Source organism: Hemiscyllium ocellatum, chromosome 4 (assembly GCF_020745735.1).
Source record: "Hemiscyllium ocellatum isolate sHemOce1 chromosome 4, sHemOce1.pat.X.cur, whole genome shotgun sequence".
NCBI lineage: Eukaryota > Metazoa > Chordata > Chondrichthyes > Orectolobiformes > Hemiscylliidae > Hemiscyllium > Hemiscyllium ocellatum.
Genome location: NC_083404.1, coordinates 59,121,830 through 59,141,907, shown reverse-complemented (window position 1 = coordinate 59,141,907; position 20,078 = coordinate 59,121,830). Strand labels below are relative to the sequence as shown.

Genomic DNA, 20,078 nt, shown 5'->3' with positions numbered 1-20,078 from the left:
ACCTACTATATATTTACACATACCTGTTGTCTCGAATTTGGGCAGAGCCAACAATTAACAGTTCTTCACAAACATCTGAAACAATGGATGAAAGTTAGATTTCAAACTCCATGGTCTTCATTTTCTCAGTGTCCAATAACATTTTCTTTTAACTTAAAGAAAAAGGGGTTGAGGAGGAGGGAGTTAGAAGGAAAATAGACAAGTTTATATCGCCATTTGTTTAATCTAAGATAACCAAAGTTCATAGCGTTGGTCCAGTGGTTTATGATTACATTTTCATCATATATTCATTATCTTGGATTGGCTTGTTTAATTGTTGCCCTAAAGTAGTTCATAAAAATTCACAGTGACTTTGGAGCAAGTTGTTTCTATTACATAGTGCACATCAAAGAATACAGAATTATTTGGAAAACAGGAAAATAAAATTGCTAAAATCAAATATGCATTTACAATTAAGTGAAAGGGGAACGGTTGTAATCTCAGCATTACAAACTCCCCCTCTTCACTTATTCATTATGTACAAACTCATTTAGGTAAACATCAAGTAGTTCTTTCTTAAATGTTTGCATACAGGTGCACAAACAGCTTATAACATCCAAGAAATTGAAGAGTGTTGGGGGAGATTCATCTGTTTTCATATATACACAAGATTACAATCTCTTCAAATTCCGCTTGCTTTGAGCACTTCCTGGTGGTCCTCCTTTATTGACTAAACGTTTTGTAGACCTGCTGACACATTCTTTAGAACCATGGAAACCACAAAAACACTGAGTGCAGAAGTCAAATGCGCACCCTTCTCGACTGCAGAGGCCTCGTTTCTTCATTGGATTGTACCGAGCTGGCGATTGACATCGTGGGCATGGTTTTAGAGCTTCATCATTAAAGAGAGTTTGTGCAACCTGGTGGTAAAAGTAAATATTTAGGTCACATCATCTCTTACAATTAGTCCTCATCAAAAATGAACTCCTTTTCTTAAGATACAATTTCAGAGCAGAAATAGTTTACCATGCTGCTTCGAAGAATTATCAGAAAGCATATACATCCAGCACAATACTATCACTTCCAGCAGGAAGCTAACAACTAGAACAATACAAACAATGGATTTTTTCTTTCCATTAACTCGGATAATTAAGGCAGTAACAGCAATCCTTTATCACAAGACGAGTTGAACATAAAAGAAAGATTTTAAGCCTCATTATGTAGGGTGCATCTTTCGTGTCTTTATTTAAGGAAAAATGCAATGGTGTTTAATAACAGTTCAGAGGAGGTTTACTAGATTGATATCTGGAATTAATCAGTTGTCATATGATAAGCCCGACAGCCTGGACTGATTTCCACTAGAGCTAAAAGATAGCAAGTATAAGTCTTAAGATAGAGGTGGAAACGTGTGACAAAGCTGGTCCTTTCTCAAGGTTTATGTACCCTTGAGTACCCCCAAGAGGGAGTAATTGGCCAGGTTCAACTAGACTGAGTTTAGATAGTTTATAGGGGCCCTTTTATTTATACGAACAGATAATAAGTCCAACAGAAGGCTTTCAAGTCTTAAAAATCATTAGACTGACCAGCTAATTCTTGCTGGAAAAATCCGTCGTACATGTGGGTAAATCAACTTGCAAAGTTAGGGTCTGGTATACCTGCTTAAAAACAGAGGGTTCGGACCTGGTCCATAACAGATTGGGGGCTAGTCTGTATTTCTAAATTGGGATTTGGGATTCAAATTGTTTGGACTGGAGGCCAGTGAGTGGTAGGTGTTAGCGTCTTCATTCTGGAAGTTGATTTGGTTGGGTAAACTGAACTTGGGATAGCAATGACTCTTTCAGTCACCAAGAGTTTTCTGGAGGTAGAAGATATAACCATGGGTTTTTACACAAGATAGTCAAGGTCAAGCTGTGGGAATTAGCAGACAAATTGGAGGTGAAGCTACATCATTCTGTGAAGAAAGTAGAGTTGATTACAGCAATGGCTCAGCATTTAAATTTGCTGGAAATACCACCTGGATCTGTAGAGATGGTTAAAATTTAATTGCAAATGAAACAGTTGAGTTGGAGGTGAGAGAAAAGGAAAGGGCAGCAGACATGAAACAGTTAGAGTTACAATTAAAAGCAGAAGAGAAAGAAAAAGAACGATGGGCATTAGCAGAAGAGAAAGAACAAGAGAGAGTTTGAACTCCTGAAAATGACACTTAGAAAGGAAAGTCAGTTTAAAAAGGATGGAGATGAATGCTGAAGAAATGTCTAGTAAGGAAGAGAGTGGGGATGAGCCCCTGGTAATCAAAAAGCCTGGTGAGAAACTGTTTATGTTCAAGCATTGCCTAACTTTTATGAGAAGGCTGTAGCAGGCTTTTTCACTTCATTTGAAAAAGTGGCTAAACAAATGCAGTGGCCAGTGACTATGTGGGTTTTGTTGATCCAAACAAACCTGTAGGCAGAGCTAGTGAGGCATTTGCATCAGTACCAGAGGGAGTATCTGGAGAGTCTGTGGAGGTGAAGAAAGCCATCTTAATGTGCATATGAGCTTGTACGAGAAGCCTAAGAGAATGTTTCAGAAATCTAAGGTGGGACTCTGTTCAAATCTATATTGAGATTGAAAGGATCAAACAGAGTGATTTTAATAGGTGGATAAGAGCATTAAAAACAGAGCAAACCTACGTCGCTCTTAGAGAGACAATTATTTTGGAGAAATTCAAAAGTTTACTTCCTGATGTAGTGCAAACTCATGTGGAAGAGCAGAATGTTAAAACTGCAAAGTTAGCAGCTGAAGTGGCTGATGATTGTTTTATGGACTGCCTCACACTGTTTGGCTTCCAGAATCAAATTCAGTCTATGAGGGATAGAAATGGGGGCAAAAGAGAAATCCTCACGTGGAAAGGGAAAGTTAGATCTTGGTGAAGATCATAAGGATAACTTATCACGGCTTAAAAAGGAAACCCTTGAAGGGGACAAAGAATTTAAATAGCTCTGGTGTTTTCATTGTAACAAAGTAGACCACATGAAATCAGTGTTGGTGGGCTAGGAGAAGCACTGGAAAGCCAGATGTAGGAAAACAGGACAAGCCTGGGCGTTTAGTTAGAGTGGTTACATAAAACCCATTAGAGCCTAGAAAGCTGCACCAGAATGTACAAGCTGATCAGAGGTTGGTTAAGGAGGAAGTGCCAGATCTGCTACCTGCAAAGGTGAAGTTTATTCCCTTAGAGGAGTGGCAGGTAAAGAGGTTACAATATTAAGAGACACCTGATCCTCTCAGTCTGCGATGCTGAAAGATGAGGACATGAGGAGATATGTACTTCTGAAGGACTATTGCCAGCAAAGGTACTGATAACAGGAATTCACAGTGAGATAAAAAGTGTTTAAATTCTGTAAAGTGAGGTTAGAGTGAGCAGAAAAGAGTGGAGAATTTGTGGTAGTGGACAAACTCTCAGCTCCAGGAATACAATTTGTCTTCGCTAATGATATAGCTGGTTTACCGAAAGGACTGCTGCCTGCTATGGTTGAAAAGCCAGTGGAAATTCAGGCAACTGAAAATGTAGGACATACATCCTGGAATTTTTCCTGACTGTGTGGTAACGAGGTCACAAAGCCACCAGTTGAAATAGGAGAGATCAAAGAGTACAGATAAGACAGCTGAAGTGACATTAGCCACTTCAAAACAGAAGCAAATAAATGACAATGCAGACATCTTTAGATCAGCTAAAATATTTGAGTTACAGCAGAAAGATGTAAACTTAAAAGCAGTTGTATCAAAAGATAATTACAGAGAAGAAATCCAAATATATCCCTAAACATTATTACCTGAAAAATTATGTCTGTGAGGAAATGGAGACCATCACATATTCAGGGAGATGAGAATGGACAGAAATTCATCAAATCATATTGCCAGTGGGGTATAGAAAAGAGGTGTTGCGATGGCGCATGAGCTAACATGGAGGTCATTTAGAGGTGAGGAAAACACAGGCTAAAACACAGACATTTTTACTGCTCTGGACTGCACAAGGATGTAGTTGAATTTTGCCAGACATGTCATACCCCACCATGTCAAGTAATTGGAAAACCACAGGCGGTAATAAAACCTGCATCTTTAATATCTATTCCAGCATTTGAGAAATCTTTTACAAGAGTCTTAAGTGATTGTGTAGGTCCCCTACCGCAAAGAAGTGGGAATCAGTATTTGTTAACAATAACTAGATTTCTAGAGGCTGTTCCATTACACAATATCATAAAAGGATTGTCTAGGAATGACTAAAAATTTTTCGCTAGATATGGACTACCAATAGAGATACAGTCAGATCAAGATTCAAACTTCACATCAAAACTATTCAAGCAAGTTATGGACAGTTAAAGAATAAAACAATTCAAAGCAACTGCGTACCATCCAGAATCGCAGGGAACACTAGAAAGGTGGCATCAAACTTTGAAACCATGTTGAGGGCTTACAGTAAAGACTATCCAGGTGATTGGGATAAAGCAGTTCTGTTTGTGCTTTTTATGATCAGAGATGCACCTAATGAATCAACTAAAATCAGTCCATTTGAATTAGTTTTTGGGCATGAAGTGAGAAGATCAATAAAAATAGAGTAAGGAGAAATTAGTAACTCAGAATTTGGTGACCACGCATTTGGACTATGTACTAAATTTTAGGGAACGATTAAATAGAACTGGGGAGTTGACAAGACAGCATTTAAACGAATCGCAGCTTGCAATGAAACAGGAGGCAAACAAGAAATCAAAAATCTGCAATTTATCTATTGGGGATAGGTGAACTTTTAAAAGAAAGATTTAGTGGACTTATCAAATCAAAAGGAAATGGAGTGAGGTGAACTACTTGATAGAGACACCAGACAGGAAGAAATCTCAGTGTGTCATGTGAATTTGCTCAAAAGATATTTTGACAGGGAAGGAAAGCAAGAGGAGGTGTTAATGATTGCAGCACAGAGGGAAGAACCAAGTTCAGAGGATTCTGAATTGGACATGCCTCAAATTAAATTGGACAATGAGGAAATTGTCAAAAATTGGGATAAATTGAGTTACCTTACTGAGGAAAATCAAAATGACCTGAAATAGTAATCACTAACATGGGGAGATATGCGGAAATAAACTAGGAAGTACTAATCTAATTGTGCATGATGTAGATATAGAAGATGTTCTGATTAAGCAACAATCTCTAACGTTGTGACAGGTTCAAAAGAAGATTGAACGTATGCGCCAAGACAACATAATCAAAATGAGTTACAGTGACTGGAGCTCACTAATAGTAATGGTACCAAAGCCAGATGGTACCCAACCGTTATGTGCGGACTATCACAAAGTTAAAGAAGTTACAAAGATTGATGCATATCCGATTTAATGGTTGGAAGACGGTGTTGAAAAGGCGAGACAAGCAACTTATATTTCTAAGTTGGACTCGCTCAGAGGATATTGGCAGGTACCTTTGTCAGAAAGAGCAAAGGCAATTTTGGGTTTTGTAATGCCGAATGGATTGTATCAGTTTAAAGTCATGCCATTTGGTATGAAAATTGTGCAAGTCACATTTCAGAGATTAACCAATAAGGTCATTGCTGGATTACCCAACCGTGTTATGTACATAGATGATCTAGTGATTTTTAGTCTCACACATGGAAGGAACATTTACATTTATCATTCTTGTTCAATCGGCTTTTAAGGCAGGCTTGGTAATAAACCTGGCTGAAAGTAAATTTGCCAAAGCTCAAGTCATCTTCCGAGGCTATATTATTGGGCACTGACAAATGGCCCCATATGATGCGAAAACAAAGGCAATTGGAAAGTTTCCCATACCATCGGCAAAAAGAACAGTACTACAGTTCCTGGGATCAAGTGGATTTTACCAAATTTGTGCCAAATTTTAGCAGCATGGCCGCTCCATTCATTGAATTACTGAAGAAAGGCAAGTAGTTTCAGTGGATAGCGGACCATCAAAAGGTGTTTGACAGCCTGAAAACTGTGTTAACCACTACCCCAGTATTAGCCATGCCTAATTATGCAAAGCATTTCAAAGGTGGCTATCAATGCAAGTGATAAGGATGTTGGTGCTGTGATCCTGCAGGAAAACGACAAGGAGATAGAAAGACCTCTCAGGTATTTCTCCAAGAAGTTGAATGTTTATCAGAAGTATTTGACAGTTGAGGAGACTTTAAGCTTGGTATTAACGTTACAACATTTCAGTGAATGTTACCAGTAACACATCTGAGACAATCATATACACTAATCATAAACCATTGAAATTTGTGGAGAAATTTAAGGACAAAAATGCCAGACTGTTTAGATGGAGCTTGTTGTTACAGCCATTCAGTTTGAAAATTATGCATGTGGCAGGTTGAGAAAACAATTTTGCTGATGCATTGTCAAGACTTGACTAAGATACAGAGGCATTTGATGGTGGGAGTGCCACAGACTGAATCCGAATGTAGTTGAGCATGTTTATAGTCAGTGAATGTGTGTGTGTTTTAGGGTACTAAACACTTTTTTTGGAGTTTTGAAAAATGTAGCCATCTTTGGAAATTGATGGTTCATTTTTCTTTCAAAGGGGGAGGTTTGACGAAGCCGGTCCTTTCTCAAGGCTACTGCACCTTTGAGGTTTTTTTTCCCAGAAAGGGGGTAATTGGCCAGGTTCCAACTAGACTGGGTTGGATAGTTTATTGTGGCCCTTCTTGTTTACACCTAACAGATAATACATCCAGCAAAAGGCTTTCCAGTCTTAAAAAAAACCTGCGTAGCTAGCCTTCGTTTAGATTAGTCAGTTGAATTCAGCTGCAGTCTGACAGAAAAGCTGCCGCTCTCTCTCCTCTTCTGACTTTAAACCTATAAGGCTTTGTTTCATTTTTACGTTTTGTGCTAAAAGGTGTTTATTGGGATTGTTGCAAGTATTTTGGAATAGCATCATTACGTCAGGATAGCCTGTCAGGTGTGGATCAGATATGTTTTGGTATTCTATTTTCTGTTCTGTGTTTGGTTCTGTAATCTTGTACATAAGTTCTGTTCTGTTTAAACTCATTAGTCTGATCAGCTAATTTTCTCTGGGAAAATTTGCTATACATTTTAGGTAAATCAAATAGCAAAATTAGGGTCTGGGCCACATGCGTGAAAATATTTTGAGGGTCGGGCCTGGTTCATAACAAAAGATGCTTACTTTTGTAGCTGAGACCAGAATTAGAGGGCACTGTTTTATAATTAGGAGTCACTGTTTTAAGGTAGATGAGATTTCTTTATTTCTCAGTTGAGACACTTTGGAACAAAGCCTCAGAAGGCAATGCAGGTGGGATCTGCATTTTTTTTTAAAAGATGGAATTAGATGGATAACCTTAGATTCCTTATAGACAAAGGAAATTGAAGGTAGATGAGAATGTAGAGTTTGAAGCACAAAAGAACCATCCTTGATCTTACTGATTGACAGAGAAGGCAAAGGACCAAATGTCCTACGTCTACTCTGAATTCATGGGTTTGTAACTGCAAATTGAAAGAAATGCCAAATATCAAGAATGGATTCCAAAAAAATTAAAATTCTCAAAAAATTCTTTTGAAAGAAAAAATATATTGCAATTTATATAATAGACCTGCAAAGAGAACTGCTGCGCTTTTCCAGCAACACATTTTCAGCTCTGATCTCCAGCATCTGCAGCCCTCACTTTCTCCTGCAAAGAGATCAGCACCTTACTGGAAATAAAAACTTGCATCACCAGCAAATGTTTGGATTTATTTTCCATCTTATGATTCCTAATTATAGGTGCTTCAAAGCAACTGCCCTACCAATGCTGAGAGTGTGCAGCTGACAGTACCAATACACATGATATTACAATTCTACTTGCTTGAAAACTGAATTTTTACAATCTTGTCTGGAGATTGATAACTTACAGAAGGTACCAAGATATTTATTTCAACTAACCTTTAAAAACTCCTCATGTTTGCTTGTTGACTTTGAAACAATGCTGCATCCACCAGGGGTGATTTCTTGACGAGAGGACAGAGTTGGAGTAAAGGCAGTTTTTGCTTGGGCCTGAACAGATCTCAAAGCAGAACGACATGGAAGATTACATCTGGTTTCAGCATCTGCAGCCTGAGGAACACTATGCTGTTGAACAAAGGCATTCAGATTTGTATCCCAACTTGTTGGTGATAAAATGGCTCTCTCAAATCATGCAAGTTCCTTATTGTTAAATGAAACCCTTCAGGACATTTCTAGATTTGGTGTAATTTGCACTTCCATATAAAATTTCACCAGGATCTGTTGAATAATTGGACAGCTGGAATTGCAAGAGTGGAAAAAGTCAAACCACAACTCTTGCAAAAAAAAAACCCTGATCCCAATTAAGTCAGTTTTACATTGTACTTTGTCAACTGGGACTGATCTAATCTTTCTAAAAGAAACAAACATTCAGCTGACATTCACAAACATTGTAGAATGATATTGCATAGGTTATCTGTTCATGTGTTTATTCCAGCTGTCTGGTACAGATATCCAATTAATCCAACTCCTTTGCTATTTCCCATACAATTTTAATTTTTACATCCCCTTCCAATTACTTATTCACTCTTATGTTATTTAATTTCTTTGAGTTCCTTTCAGGCAACACAGTCCAGAGCCAAAAAACTCACTGTAAACATACCGCACAATGTCCTTTGCTCTTTAGCCAATCTTCTCATGATGGTTCTCTGGTTAGAGTTGCCACTGGAAACAAAGTTTCTCCTTACATACTCTATCAAAAACCTTACTGTTAATGCCCATTAAATCTCCTCATTCTTCCAGACTCCAAGGGTTGCAACCCAAGCTTCCCCAAATAACTAAAGCTATCTCAGAATATGATACCATCCCAGTAAAATTCCACTACTTCTTCTCAACCTCTTCTAAGACAGAAAACGGGTAAATGGGTCATCCTCACATTGAGGAAATGTAACTAGTGGGGTCTGTAAGGATCAGAAATTGGGCCCCAGCTGTTCATAATATGCAATGACTTTGGACATGGATACCAAATGTAATATTTCCAAATTTACAGATGATATGAAGCTAAACAGGAAATGTGACTTTTTTATTCATTCGTGGGACATGGGTGTTATTGGCTGGCCAGCATTTTATTGTCTATCCCTAGCTTCTCTAGAGAAGATGGTGGTGAGCTGCCTTCTTGAACTGTTGCAGTCCATGTGCTGTAGGTTGACCAAAGCCCTTCGTGAGGAAATTCCAGGATTTTGACCCAGCAACAGTGAAGGAGCAGTGATATATTTCCAAGTCAGAATGGTGAGTGGCTTGGAGAGGAACATGCAAGCATCTGCTGCCCGTTTCCTTCTAGATGGAAGTGGTAGTGATTTTGGAAGGTGCTAAGGATCTTTGGTGAATTGCTGCAGTGAATCTTGTAGTTAGTACACAATGCTGCTACTAACCATCAGTGGGTGTGGATGTGGTGCCAATCATGTAGGCAGCTTTGTCTTGGACGGTGTCAAGTTTCTCGAATGTTTTGAAGCTACACATGTCCAGGCAAGTGGAGAGTATTCGATGACAACCCTGACTTGTGCCTTTAAAATGGTGTACAGGCTTTAGGAGAGTCAGGAAGCGAGTTACTCTCCTCAATACTCCTAGTCTCTGACCTGCTCTTGTAGCTGCTGTGTCGATGACAAAAAAAAACTGCAGATGCTGGAATCCAAAATAGACAAGCAGAGGCCGGAGGAACACAGCTAACCAGGCAGTATCGTAAGTGGTGAAATCAGTGTGTCAAGTATAATCCTTCTTCAGGAATCCTGAAGGGTTATACCCAAAACATCGACTTTCCACCTCCTGAAGCTGCCTGGCTTCTGTGTTTTTCCAGCCTCCTGCTTGCCTGCTGTGTTTATGAGTTAAGTTAGTTGAGCTTCTGGTCAATGGTAACCCCCAGAATCTTAGTAGTGAGGTATTTAATGACAGTAACACTATTGAATGTTGGTGGGCAGTAGTTGGATTGTCCCTTAATGGAGAGTGCCATCACCTGTAGTGCAAATGTTACTGGTCATTTGTCTTCCATAATGTTGTCCAGTTCTCTTCCTGTTAGATAGAGGAGATTATGGAGCATTTCCATGTTACTAATGATTATGTCTGCAGGAAGCATATTTGATTGCGAATCCTATTGGATCACTTGGAGCAACAGTTCGAGGTAATGAGAAATTTACAGGAGCTAGGGGGTGAGATGAATGGCAGTAGCAAAAAGAAAGATCATCTGAAGTTATAGTCAGGTAGATGGGTCACCTTCAGGAGAGGTAGGCAGCTCATACAGCAGTCTGCTGTGGCTATCCCAATCTCAAACAAGTATGCTGTTTTGGAAAACGTAGGGGGTGATGGACTCTTAGGGGAATGTCACACAGATAACCTGGTTTCTGGTACTAAGACCAGCTCCTATATAACGACGATACATCAGATTTCAAATGATCGATTGTAATGGGGAGTCTTTAGTTAGAGGCACGGCTGACAGGGAGACATCAAGATGGTGTATTGCCTCCCTGCTGCCAGGATCAAGAATGTCTCGGAGAAGGTACAGAATATTCTCAAACAGGAGAGGGACCAGCAGGAGGTCATTGTACATGTTGGCACTAACAACACAGGAAGAGAAAAAGATGAGGTTCTGAGAAGAGAATTTAGGAAGTTTGGCAGAATTTAAAAAGGAGGTTCTCAAGGGCAAGAATATCTGGATTATTCCCAGTGCCACAAGCAAGTGAGGGTAGGATTGGAGGATACAGCAGATAACTGTGTGGCTAAGGAGCTGGTGCAGGGCAGAATGATTCACATTTTTGCATAAGGAGGACAGATTGCACCGGAATTAGAAGAGCATTAATAAACAGGCAGGAATATTTGCTAAATCTGCTTGAGAGGATTGAAACTATTTGATTTGAGCGGAGAACCCGAAGAGATAATGAGGAAAGAGATCAGTTGGAGACTGTTTGACTTGCTGCTCTACCCAACTGCATCAGTCAGGACAGGCAGAAACAAAGCAGAGAATGGAGGTCGGATTGATAAATCAAACTACATTTATTACAATGCGAGAGGCTGAATAGGCAAGGCAGGTGAACTCAGAACATGGTTGGGAACTTGGGATTGGGATAGCATTGCAATTACAGAGACATGGCCCATGGATGGACAGAACTAGCAGCTTAATGTCCCAGGGTATAGTTGCTATAGGAAGGATAGAAGTGGGGAGCAAGAGAGGAGCACGAGTGGGACTTTTGATTAGGGATAACATTACGGCTGTACATAGTCCCAGGAATAGCCTCCCTATGTCCAAGGAAGTTATTTGGATGGAACTGAAAAATAAGAAAGGAATGATCACCTTATTGAGATTGTACAACAGACCCCACAATAGTCAACAGAAAATTGAGAAATACATTTGTAAGGAGACGTCAGTTATCTGCAGGAATGAAGTATGGTTATGGTAGGGGATTTTAACTTTCCGAACATAAACTGGGACTACCGTAGTGCTAAGCACATGGATGAGAGGAATTCAAATGCATACAAGAGAATTTTCTGATTCAGTATGTGGATGTATCTACTAGAGAAGGTGCAAAGCTTGACCTATTCTTGGGAAATAAGGCAGTGCAAGTAACTGAGGTGTCAGTGGGAGAGCATTTCGGGGCCAGCGACCATAATTCCATTTGTTTTAAAGTAGCAATGGAAAAGGATAGACTGGATCTAAAAGATTAAGCTTTAAAATTGGAGGAAGGCCAATTTTGACAGTATTAGGCAAGAACTTTAAAAAGTTGATTGGGGATGGATATTTGCAGGTAAAAGGAATGGCTGGAAAAGGAGAAGTCTTGAAAAATGAAATAAGGAGAGTTCAGAGGGATATGGGTCAAATGCTCGCAAATGGAACTAGATTAATTTAGGATATCTGGTCGGCACGAAAAAGTTGGATGGAAAAGTCTGTTTCCGAGCTGTACATCTGTATGACCCTAAGCACTTTGTCACAGGCTGTTGCACAAATGCATGGCTGTCCGACTATCTCTAATCATATTTTTTCTGCAATAGCATGGACATGTTAGACGAGAGTAAAAGTCCAGGTAAAATTCTGAGTTGTCTGCAGAATTCTCTGGTGGGGATACTCAAATTGCTGAATTATAATCTAAGATTAATTTTCTTTTATTATTTTCCAATTTTAGGTTGCATGTCCAGGGTGGCTATTTTGTAGATTTATTATTCTGCCCTAATTGCTTCAGGTGTCTGGTTTCACAATATGATTCTCCAACTATTACCATCCTTGAAAACAACATCTTGGGTTTTAATCTTAAATCTTATACCTGTTCTGCTTAAACTATTAGTGTATTACTTCCTTTGTGTCTCTTGTTCTACCCCTTCAAATTTTACTAGTCACTACGAAATGTTTAGTTTTTCTCTTGGTGATCATTTACAAATGTTCTTGTGTTGGCTTTTCTTAAAACTTCAGTGTGTGTGTTTGTCCAGCTAATGCTCATCATAGAGTCCAGAGTCTGTTTCTATGTTGTATAGCTCTTTTGGTGCAACTCATTCATGCCGAATGGGTTTCCCAAACTGAACTAGTCCCATTTGCCTGCTTTTGACCCACATCCTTCAGAACCTTCCCTATTCATGTTTCTTTACTATGTTGCCTTCAGTTTTGCTTCCAGTCTTGTATTCCAACTCTCATCCATACAACAATATTAACCAGATGTAGCATTTTTAAAATTTTTTTTTCCATAGAAAGCATTCTTATTTCTATAGCAGTCTGATATTTTTTCTGAAGGTTTGCTTTGCAAGTTAATTGTACTTCCTGGTGCCTTAATAACTTGGAGAGTTGGAATACAAGACTGGAAGCAAAACTGAAGAGCTTCACAATTATTGTAAAACTCAATGCTTTTAAGGCAAATTCATAAAATTTACTAAAACATGGATCCTTGATTGAAATGAAAAATTTGAAGGCCACATTTACAACATGTAGATGTACCTGTTAGTACAGTGGTGCATAAACAAAATCTTTTCCCTAGAGATTAACTTTATAAAAAAAATGGCCAGGGACCAAAAACTGCACATACCATTCTTTGAATTCGAATTTCGTCCAAATAGTCCTTCCCTCTAAGATATGATGTCTGATCTTGCTTGACAATTTTCTTCCAGATTTTGCTCACCATTCTTATTCTGGCATGAATATACAAGCATTTCATTTGCAAAACAAAATGGTGTCAAGCAAAACACAGTATGGGCAAATGACATTTAAAGCAAATATTCAGTGCTTCTCAGATAGGAGATAGGCAGTCTAGTTAATTTCAGCCCAGATTTTAGCATCTCAAGAGCAATAAAGCTTTCTGCTGACATTCACATCCCATGAACAAATGAAAATTAAGTTGAAGTATGATTTGTTTGGAGCGGGGAGAGAGAGAGAGCATGAGAGAGCAAAAATATCAAAATGCAGTTACAGCCTATGAAACAGAAAATTTTAACCTTACTAGTATAGATGGTGAAGTTATTGAGAAGAGGCACAAAAAGAATCCCTATTATTCCAAGAGTACAACAATTTGCAGAAGTCATACAACAGTAAGTTTACTACACATCAGCGTTCATAATTTTTTTGGAGGATAATATAAAAGACTGTTGCATAACCAGTTAGAAATATATAGTGAAAGAATTAGAGAACACTGCATATTGTTAATTTTTAACTGAAATGTACAAATGTAAATAAAAGGCTTTTAAAGTGTAAAAATGTTCTTCAGTTCTAACTGACACCAACTGGTTTTCTGGAATGGAATACATCTTACCTGCCGAGATCATGTATGGTTAAGTGGTACAAAATTGTAGCAAGAACATGGGTCAGATTTCTGCTCAATAGTTCTTTTAGGATATCCACTTTATCCAAACCCATTTTTCTGCCAATGAGTCTACACAGTGATGGCATAGATTCACTCGATGTCTTTTCCTCTGACTGATGGGGATCATGCACAGCGGCATCTCTAAGTCTTTTTCTTTTTCTCATGCACATTTCCTGTACTAACTTTAAAGCAGGAGTGCAAGAGAAATCCTTCAATTTTAGAGGTTCCTCACAAATTTCTTCCTCAAACACTGATTCATTTTCTTTAATGCAAGATTCTAAGTTGCAGTCCGATCTCAGTAGAAAAGCTGCTCTATCTTCATCATCTGCCTCTGACTGGGAACCTCGCTCACGAAGAGTGGATAACCGTTTGGTTCTTTCGAAGCTTCTTTGGGAATTTTTGCAATCTAGCATCCTGGGTGTTCTTTTTTGGTTTTGCACCAACTCTTGGAGGGAGCATTCATGGTTTGAAAAGGAATCAGATTTTTCAAAGCCAATAGAATTGTAGCCACTGTCCTCAGTTGCTGAGATATTTAATTTGCCATCTGATGCAGTTCTGGACAATGCCCTCTCTGCTGAGTTTATACTGAGGTTCATTACAAAGCTGTTCACTGGAGTAAGGAACTGGTTGTCTTTATGTATTTCAGATTGCCCATGGTTTGATGGTGATGTGAAAGGCTCAGTTGAAGTGCATTCATCATAGTCTTCAGGGAAAGAGAAACTGCTCAAATCAAGCTTACTACTTATAGTGGATTGCTCAAGGGTTATATATTCAGCAGGTACTAACTCATTTTTATCCTGCAAGTCATCTATTGTAGAGGTACGCTGCTGTGCAAATAAATATCTTTTAGTTCTACATGAAATGCCACTTTCTACGCTGTTTAAAGTGCTTGTTGCCAAAGCTTGAGAGTTAAAGTCCTCAGGTGAGTCCAGTGAACTATCTGAACAAAAAGAGTCTTTATAACCTTTTCTGGTGCAAGACAATTCCATCACACTGGCTTCATTCGATTGGCTAAGAGTTCCACATAATTCTACGCTTCCACTTGAGGACAGGTGCGACTCAAGAAGTCGCCGCCGTAATGCAATTGTTTTATAAGTTCTCCTAGGGGTTTCAAACTGAGCTGGTAAAGTTAAATCAGTTCTTTTCTGATCATACCATTTTCTTTCAACTGAAAAGGATGATGACCTACTAGCAGACAATCGATTTTCATTGCACACTACAGGAGACATGTTGGCCAAAAGTGATTCAAGCTCTTCTACAGTTCCACTGGAGTAATTAACTGAGGGAGTTGTGCTTTCTATTTCATCATAGTTACTGTCCTGTTCGAACAATCGACACCCAGATTTAAAACTTCCAGTATGAGTCACTTGTTGCTCAGAGCCAATTGCCAAATCACAAGAATGCTTCAGTAATCGCAACATCTTAGCACAAAGGACAACACAACATCCAGTCCTATGAGAAAAAACAGACTTTTATTAAAACATTCAATTAATAATTCCATTTTGCCATTTTAAAATCTTGAACAAATCCAGAATTTTCATGCAAATGTAATGGAACAGCATTCATCTTCAGTAAATGTAGAAAATTTGCCACGTGGCAATATGGTTATCTTAAATTTTGCACTTGGTGGTTGTACTTTTCTTAAAGCTTGATCCCAACTATTGCTTCATATCTGACTGCATGATTTGCAGCAACTAAAATAAGTAATGCGATTTAAAAATTGAATGTTATCAATTATTTTGCATGTTTTCACTCAAGAATTAAACTTCATACAGGATTGAGGAGGAGGAGGACTAGGATGTAGATGTGCATTGACCAGAGAAAGTGGTAGTATAGGTGCAAAGCATACAGTATCCTGACCTTCATTAATGGGAGCATAAAGTACAAGAGCAAGGAGCTGAAGCTGAATTTGGACCAGACACTTGTTGTACAGTGGTGGGACAGGAGTAGGATTTGAATGCATTGGAGACTGCAGAAGAGATTTACTAGAGAATTGTTCTAGGAATGAGAAACCTCAGCTATGAAATAGATTAGAGAGTCTGGAACTGCTCTCCTTTAGAGAGAAGGCAACTAAGATGAGATCCAATAACTTTGATAATCATTGATATGGAGAAACTTTCTGCATATTAAAAAGGATCAAAACTGACAGGGTACAGATTAAATGTAACTTGCAAACCTGGCAAATGTAATAAAAATCTTTTTCACATACTATGGTTACGGTCTGGAATGCACTGCCTAGAGGTTTGCGTGGGGAAAGTTCAATCAATGGGAATCGGTTGGATAGTTTAAATTGAAATAACATACAAGGGCATGAGGTAAACACAAGAAAATGGCACTAAATTAAAGTGGTCAATGTCCTGGTAGAAACACGATTGATCGAATGGGTGCTATCTGCATCATAACAGTTATGATTCTAAGGTTCAGGATTACCTGGCAAGATAATAGAAGTACCAAATACTAAAGGAAGGAACTGTGGAGAACATTTTATGGGACCTGATTCGCTCAAATGTAAACATATCATGATGCAAATGTCAAAGCAAGAAAGAAAGCAAGCTGGAAATAGGCACCATGTGTGGACAGAAACTTGACACATCAGATCATTGACCTGTTATTTCAGTTTTCCGGCATCCACAGTATTCTCTTTTTGCATCATGTAAATGTGGACAAGAATGAATGGAATGCCAAAGACACATATCTGTAGGCTAGCTTGGAGTCCAAAAACATGTTCAAATCACTCATTCTTTCAGTTAATTGCAGAATAGTTAAGCGGGTCACCCCTTTCCTCAACTCCACCGGAACGTTTGACTCATTTACAAAAAAAAAAATGAGAGAACAGAAAAGTGCTTAATTTACAAAAATGAAATTCCCTATCTAAACAAAAAAGTGAAAGAAAAAAGAAAATTGGACACCTATATATAATTAATTTCTATGTATTCCACACTCCTCATTGTGGCTTTGGATTTGGATTTGGATTTGGATTTGGATTTATGGCATACTCCAGTTCCAAATTTTGAAACTAATGCTGTGATTAACTACCATCTCACAAACTTTGAGAAAGTAACCAAGATGAAGTGATTATTGAGTCCCTTGCTGAGATATTTGTATCATGATAGTCACAGGTAAGGTGCCGGAAGACTGGAGGTTGGCTAACGTGGTGCCACTCTTTAAGAAAGGTGGTAAGGACAAGCCAGGGAACTACAGGCCAGTGGTAGGCAAGGTGTTGAAGGGAATCCTGACGGATAGGATGTACACGTATTTAGAAAGGCAAGGACTGATTAGGGATAGTCAACATGGCTTTGTGCATGGGAAAACATGTCTCACAAACTTGATTGAGCTTTTTGAAGAAGTAACAAAGAGGATTGAGGAGGCCAGAGTGGTGGACGTGATCTGTATGGATTTCAGTAAGGCATTCGACAAGTTTCTCCATGGGAGACTGGTTAACAAGGTTAGATCTCATGGAAACCAGGGAGAGCTTGACATTTGGGTACAGAATTGGCTTGAAAGTAGAAGACAGAGGATGGTTGTGGAGGGCTGTTTTTCAGACTGGAGGCCTGTAACCAGTAGAGTGCCACAAGAATCGGTGCTGGGTCCTCTATGTTTCATCATTTATATAAATGATTTAGATATGAACATAGGAGGTGTAGTTATAAGTTTGCAGATGACACCAAAATTGGAGGTGTAGTGGACAGCAAAGAAGGTTATCTCAGATTACAACAGGATCTTGATCAGATGGGCCAACTGGCTGAGAAGTGGCAGATGAAGCTTAATTTAGATAAATGAGGGGTGATGCACTTTGGGAAAGCAAATCTTAGCAGGACTCATACACTTAATAGTAAGATCCTAGGGAATGTTGCTGAACGAAGATCTTGGAGTGCAGGTTCATAGCTCCTCGAAAGTGGAGTCACAGGTAGATAGGATAGTGAAAGTGGTGTTTGGTATGCTTTCTTTATTGGTCAGAGTATTGAGTACAGGAGTTGGAAGGTCATGTTGCAATTGTACAGGACATTGGTTAGGCCACTTTTGGAATATTTCATGGAATTCTGGTCTCCTTCCTATCAGAAGGATGTTGCGAAACTTGAAAGAGTTCAGAAAAGATTTACAAGGATGTTGCAAGGGTTGGAGGATTTGAGCTATACGGACAGGTTGAATAGAGTGTGGCTGTTTCCCTGGAGTGTCAGAGGTTGAGGAGTGACCTGATAGAGGTTTATAAAATCATGAGGGGCATGGATAGGATAAACAGACAAAATCTCTTTCCTGGGGTGGAAGAATCCAGAGGTAGAGGGTATAGGTTTAGGGTAAGAAGGGAAACATATAAAAGACACCTATAGGGCATTTTTTCATGCAGAGGGTGATATGTGTATGGAATGAGCTGCCAGAGGAAGTGGTGGAAGCTAGTATGATTGCAACATTTAAAAGGCATTTGGATGGGAATATGAACAGGAAGAGTTTGGAGGGATATGGGCCAGGTATTGGCAAGTGGGACTAGATTGGGTTGGGATATCTGGTTGGCATGGACGAGTTGGATCAATGGGTCTGTTTCCATGCTGCATATCTCTAGGAATCTGATGAGGGCAGAGCAATAGATGTGGTTTACATGGACTTTAATAAAGCCTTTGACAAGATTCTGCATGGTAGACTAATTGGTAAAGTTAGATCACATAGGCTGAGCTTGCCAATTGGATACTAAATTGGCTTGATTGCAAGAGACAGAGTGTGACAGTTGAGGGTTGTTTTACAGACTAGAGGCCTGCGACCAGCAGTGTTCCACAGGGATTAGTGCTGGGTCCACTTTTGTTTGTCATTAACATAAATGATTTACAGGCAAATATAGAAAGCATGGTTAGTAAGTTTGTAGATGATACCAAGAGTGGTGGTAAAGTGGACAGTAAAGTAGCTATCTCGGATTACAAAGAAATCTTGATCATTTGGATCAATGGGCTGAAGAGCAGCAGATAGAGTTTGATGTATAAATGTGAGGTATTGCATTTTGGTAAACAAATAAGGTAAAACTTATACAGTTAAAGTTGGGGCCTTAGGTGGTATTGTAGAATATACAGACCTAGGGGTTCAGGTACATTATTTAAAGTTTGCATGACATATAGATAAGGGTAGTTAAGAAGGCATTTAGTACGCTTTCCTCAAGTGCTCAGATCTTTGAATATGGGAGTTGGGACATTATGTTGAGATTGTACAAATCCTTGAAGAGGCCTCTTCTGGAGTAGTGTCCAGTTTTGATTGCCCTGTTAAATCGGAAGGATATTAGTAAGCTGGAGAGGGTTCAGAAAAAAATTGTCCGGATGTTGCTGGGAACGGAGAGTTTTCACTGAACCATAGGAAGCGATGGGGTGACTTTATATAGGTTTATAAAATCATGAGAGCCATAGATAAGGTGAATGGCAGGTGTTTTTTTTTCCCTCAGGGAGGGAAATCAAGACTAGAGAGAATATTTTTAAGACTAGAAAAGACTTTTTGAAAAGACATGAAGGCATTTTTAAAAAAAACAAAATGCAGTTAGTATGTGGATTAAACTTCCAGAGAAGTGGTTGATGAGAGTATATTTACAACATTCAAAAGACATTCAGATGAATATGAATAAGTCGTGTTTGGAGGAATATGGGTCAAGCACAAGCAAGTGCGACTAGTTTAGTTTGGGATAATGGTCAGCATGGACAAGGGACTGTTTCTGTGCTGTATGCCTATTGGAAATAAATGAAAACGCAAACTACATGGAAAGTAGGAAACAAAAACAAAACCCTTCTTTTTAATTCTGAAGTTTGTTACGATCTCAGTTATATCAATATTGGACGAACCAGATGTTGGTTAGGATCTGGCTCGATAGAGCACATCATTTGAAGAATCACTATTATATAACTATTTGACTAAAACAAATACAAGCAGTAATAACTGAACAAATTTAATTAAAGAAAGGTAATGATTCAAAACAATACACAGTTCTGCCTTAACTCAAATGTAACAGACTTAGGCCACAGTTTAAACAAAATCACGTGACTTGTACTTTATTCTGGGTGTCTGATATAAATCGCAACCCATGTCTGAGGTATATCTCAACAATGCAGCTTGCTCATTCAAGTACATGCATCACTGACACAAATACCACAACCCACCAGACACAAATAAATATTCCCTTGGCATCTACCCCATGCAGGGAATTCTTTCTTTACAGAGCTTTCTAACTTTTAAAAAAAAAAGCCCAGGCATTTCATTTCAGTCTCTGCATCTCCAATGACCTCCACAGCAATCTCAGGACTTTCTCAGTTCTAAAACATTTTTTCACTCATT

The 20,078-nt window shown here is 38.8% G+C and overlaps 1 protein-coding gene across 1 annotated transcript in view; it reads right to left on the bottom strand.

The window, feature by feature from the left end:
• Positions 1–239: 239 nt before the first annotated feature.
• Positions 240–20,078, bottom strand: part of fbxo43 (F-box protein 43) — a 34,585-nt gene continuing 14,746 nt past the window's right edge. Inside the window, exons 2-5 of the mRNA XM_060824286.1 lie at positions 13,728–15,230; positions 13,008–13,110; positions 7,894–8,079; positions 240–899 (exon numbers count right to left, since the gene is read on the bottom strand). Of these exons, the coding sequence (XP_060680269.1) occupies positions 651–899; positions 7,894–8,079; positions 13,008–13,110; positions 13,728–15,199 (2,010 nt within the window). The 5' untranslated portion in view covers positions 15,200–15,230 and the 3' untranslated portion in view covers positions 240–650. The remainder of the gene's footprint in view (positions 900–7,893; positions 8,080–13,007; positions 13,111–13,727; positions 15,231–20,078) is intronic.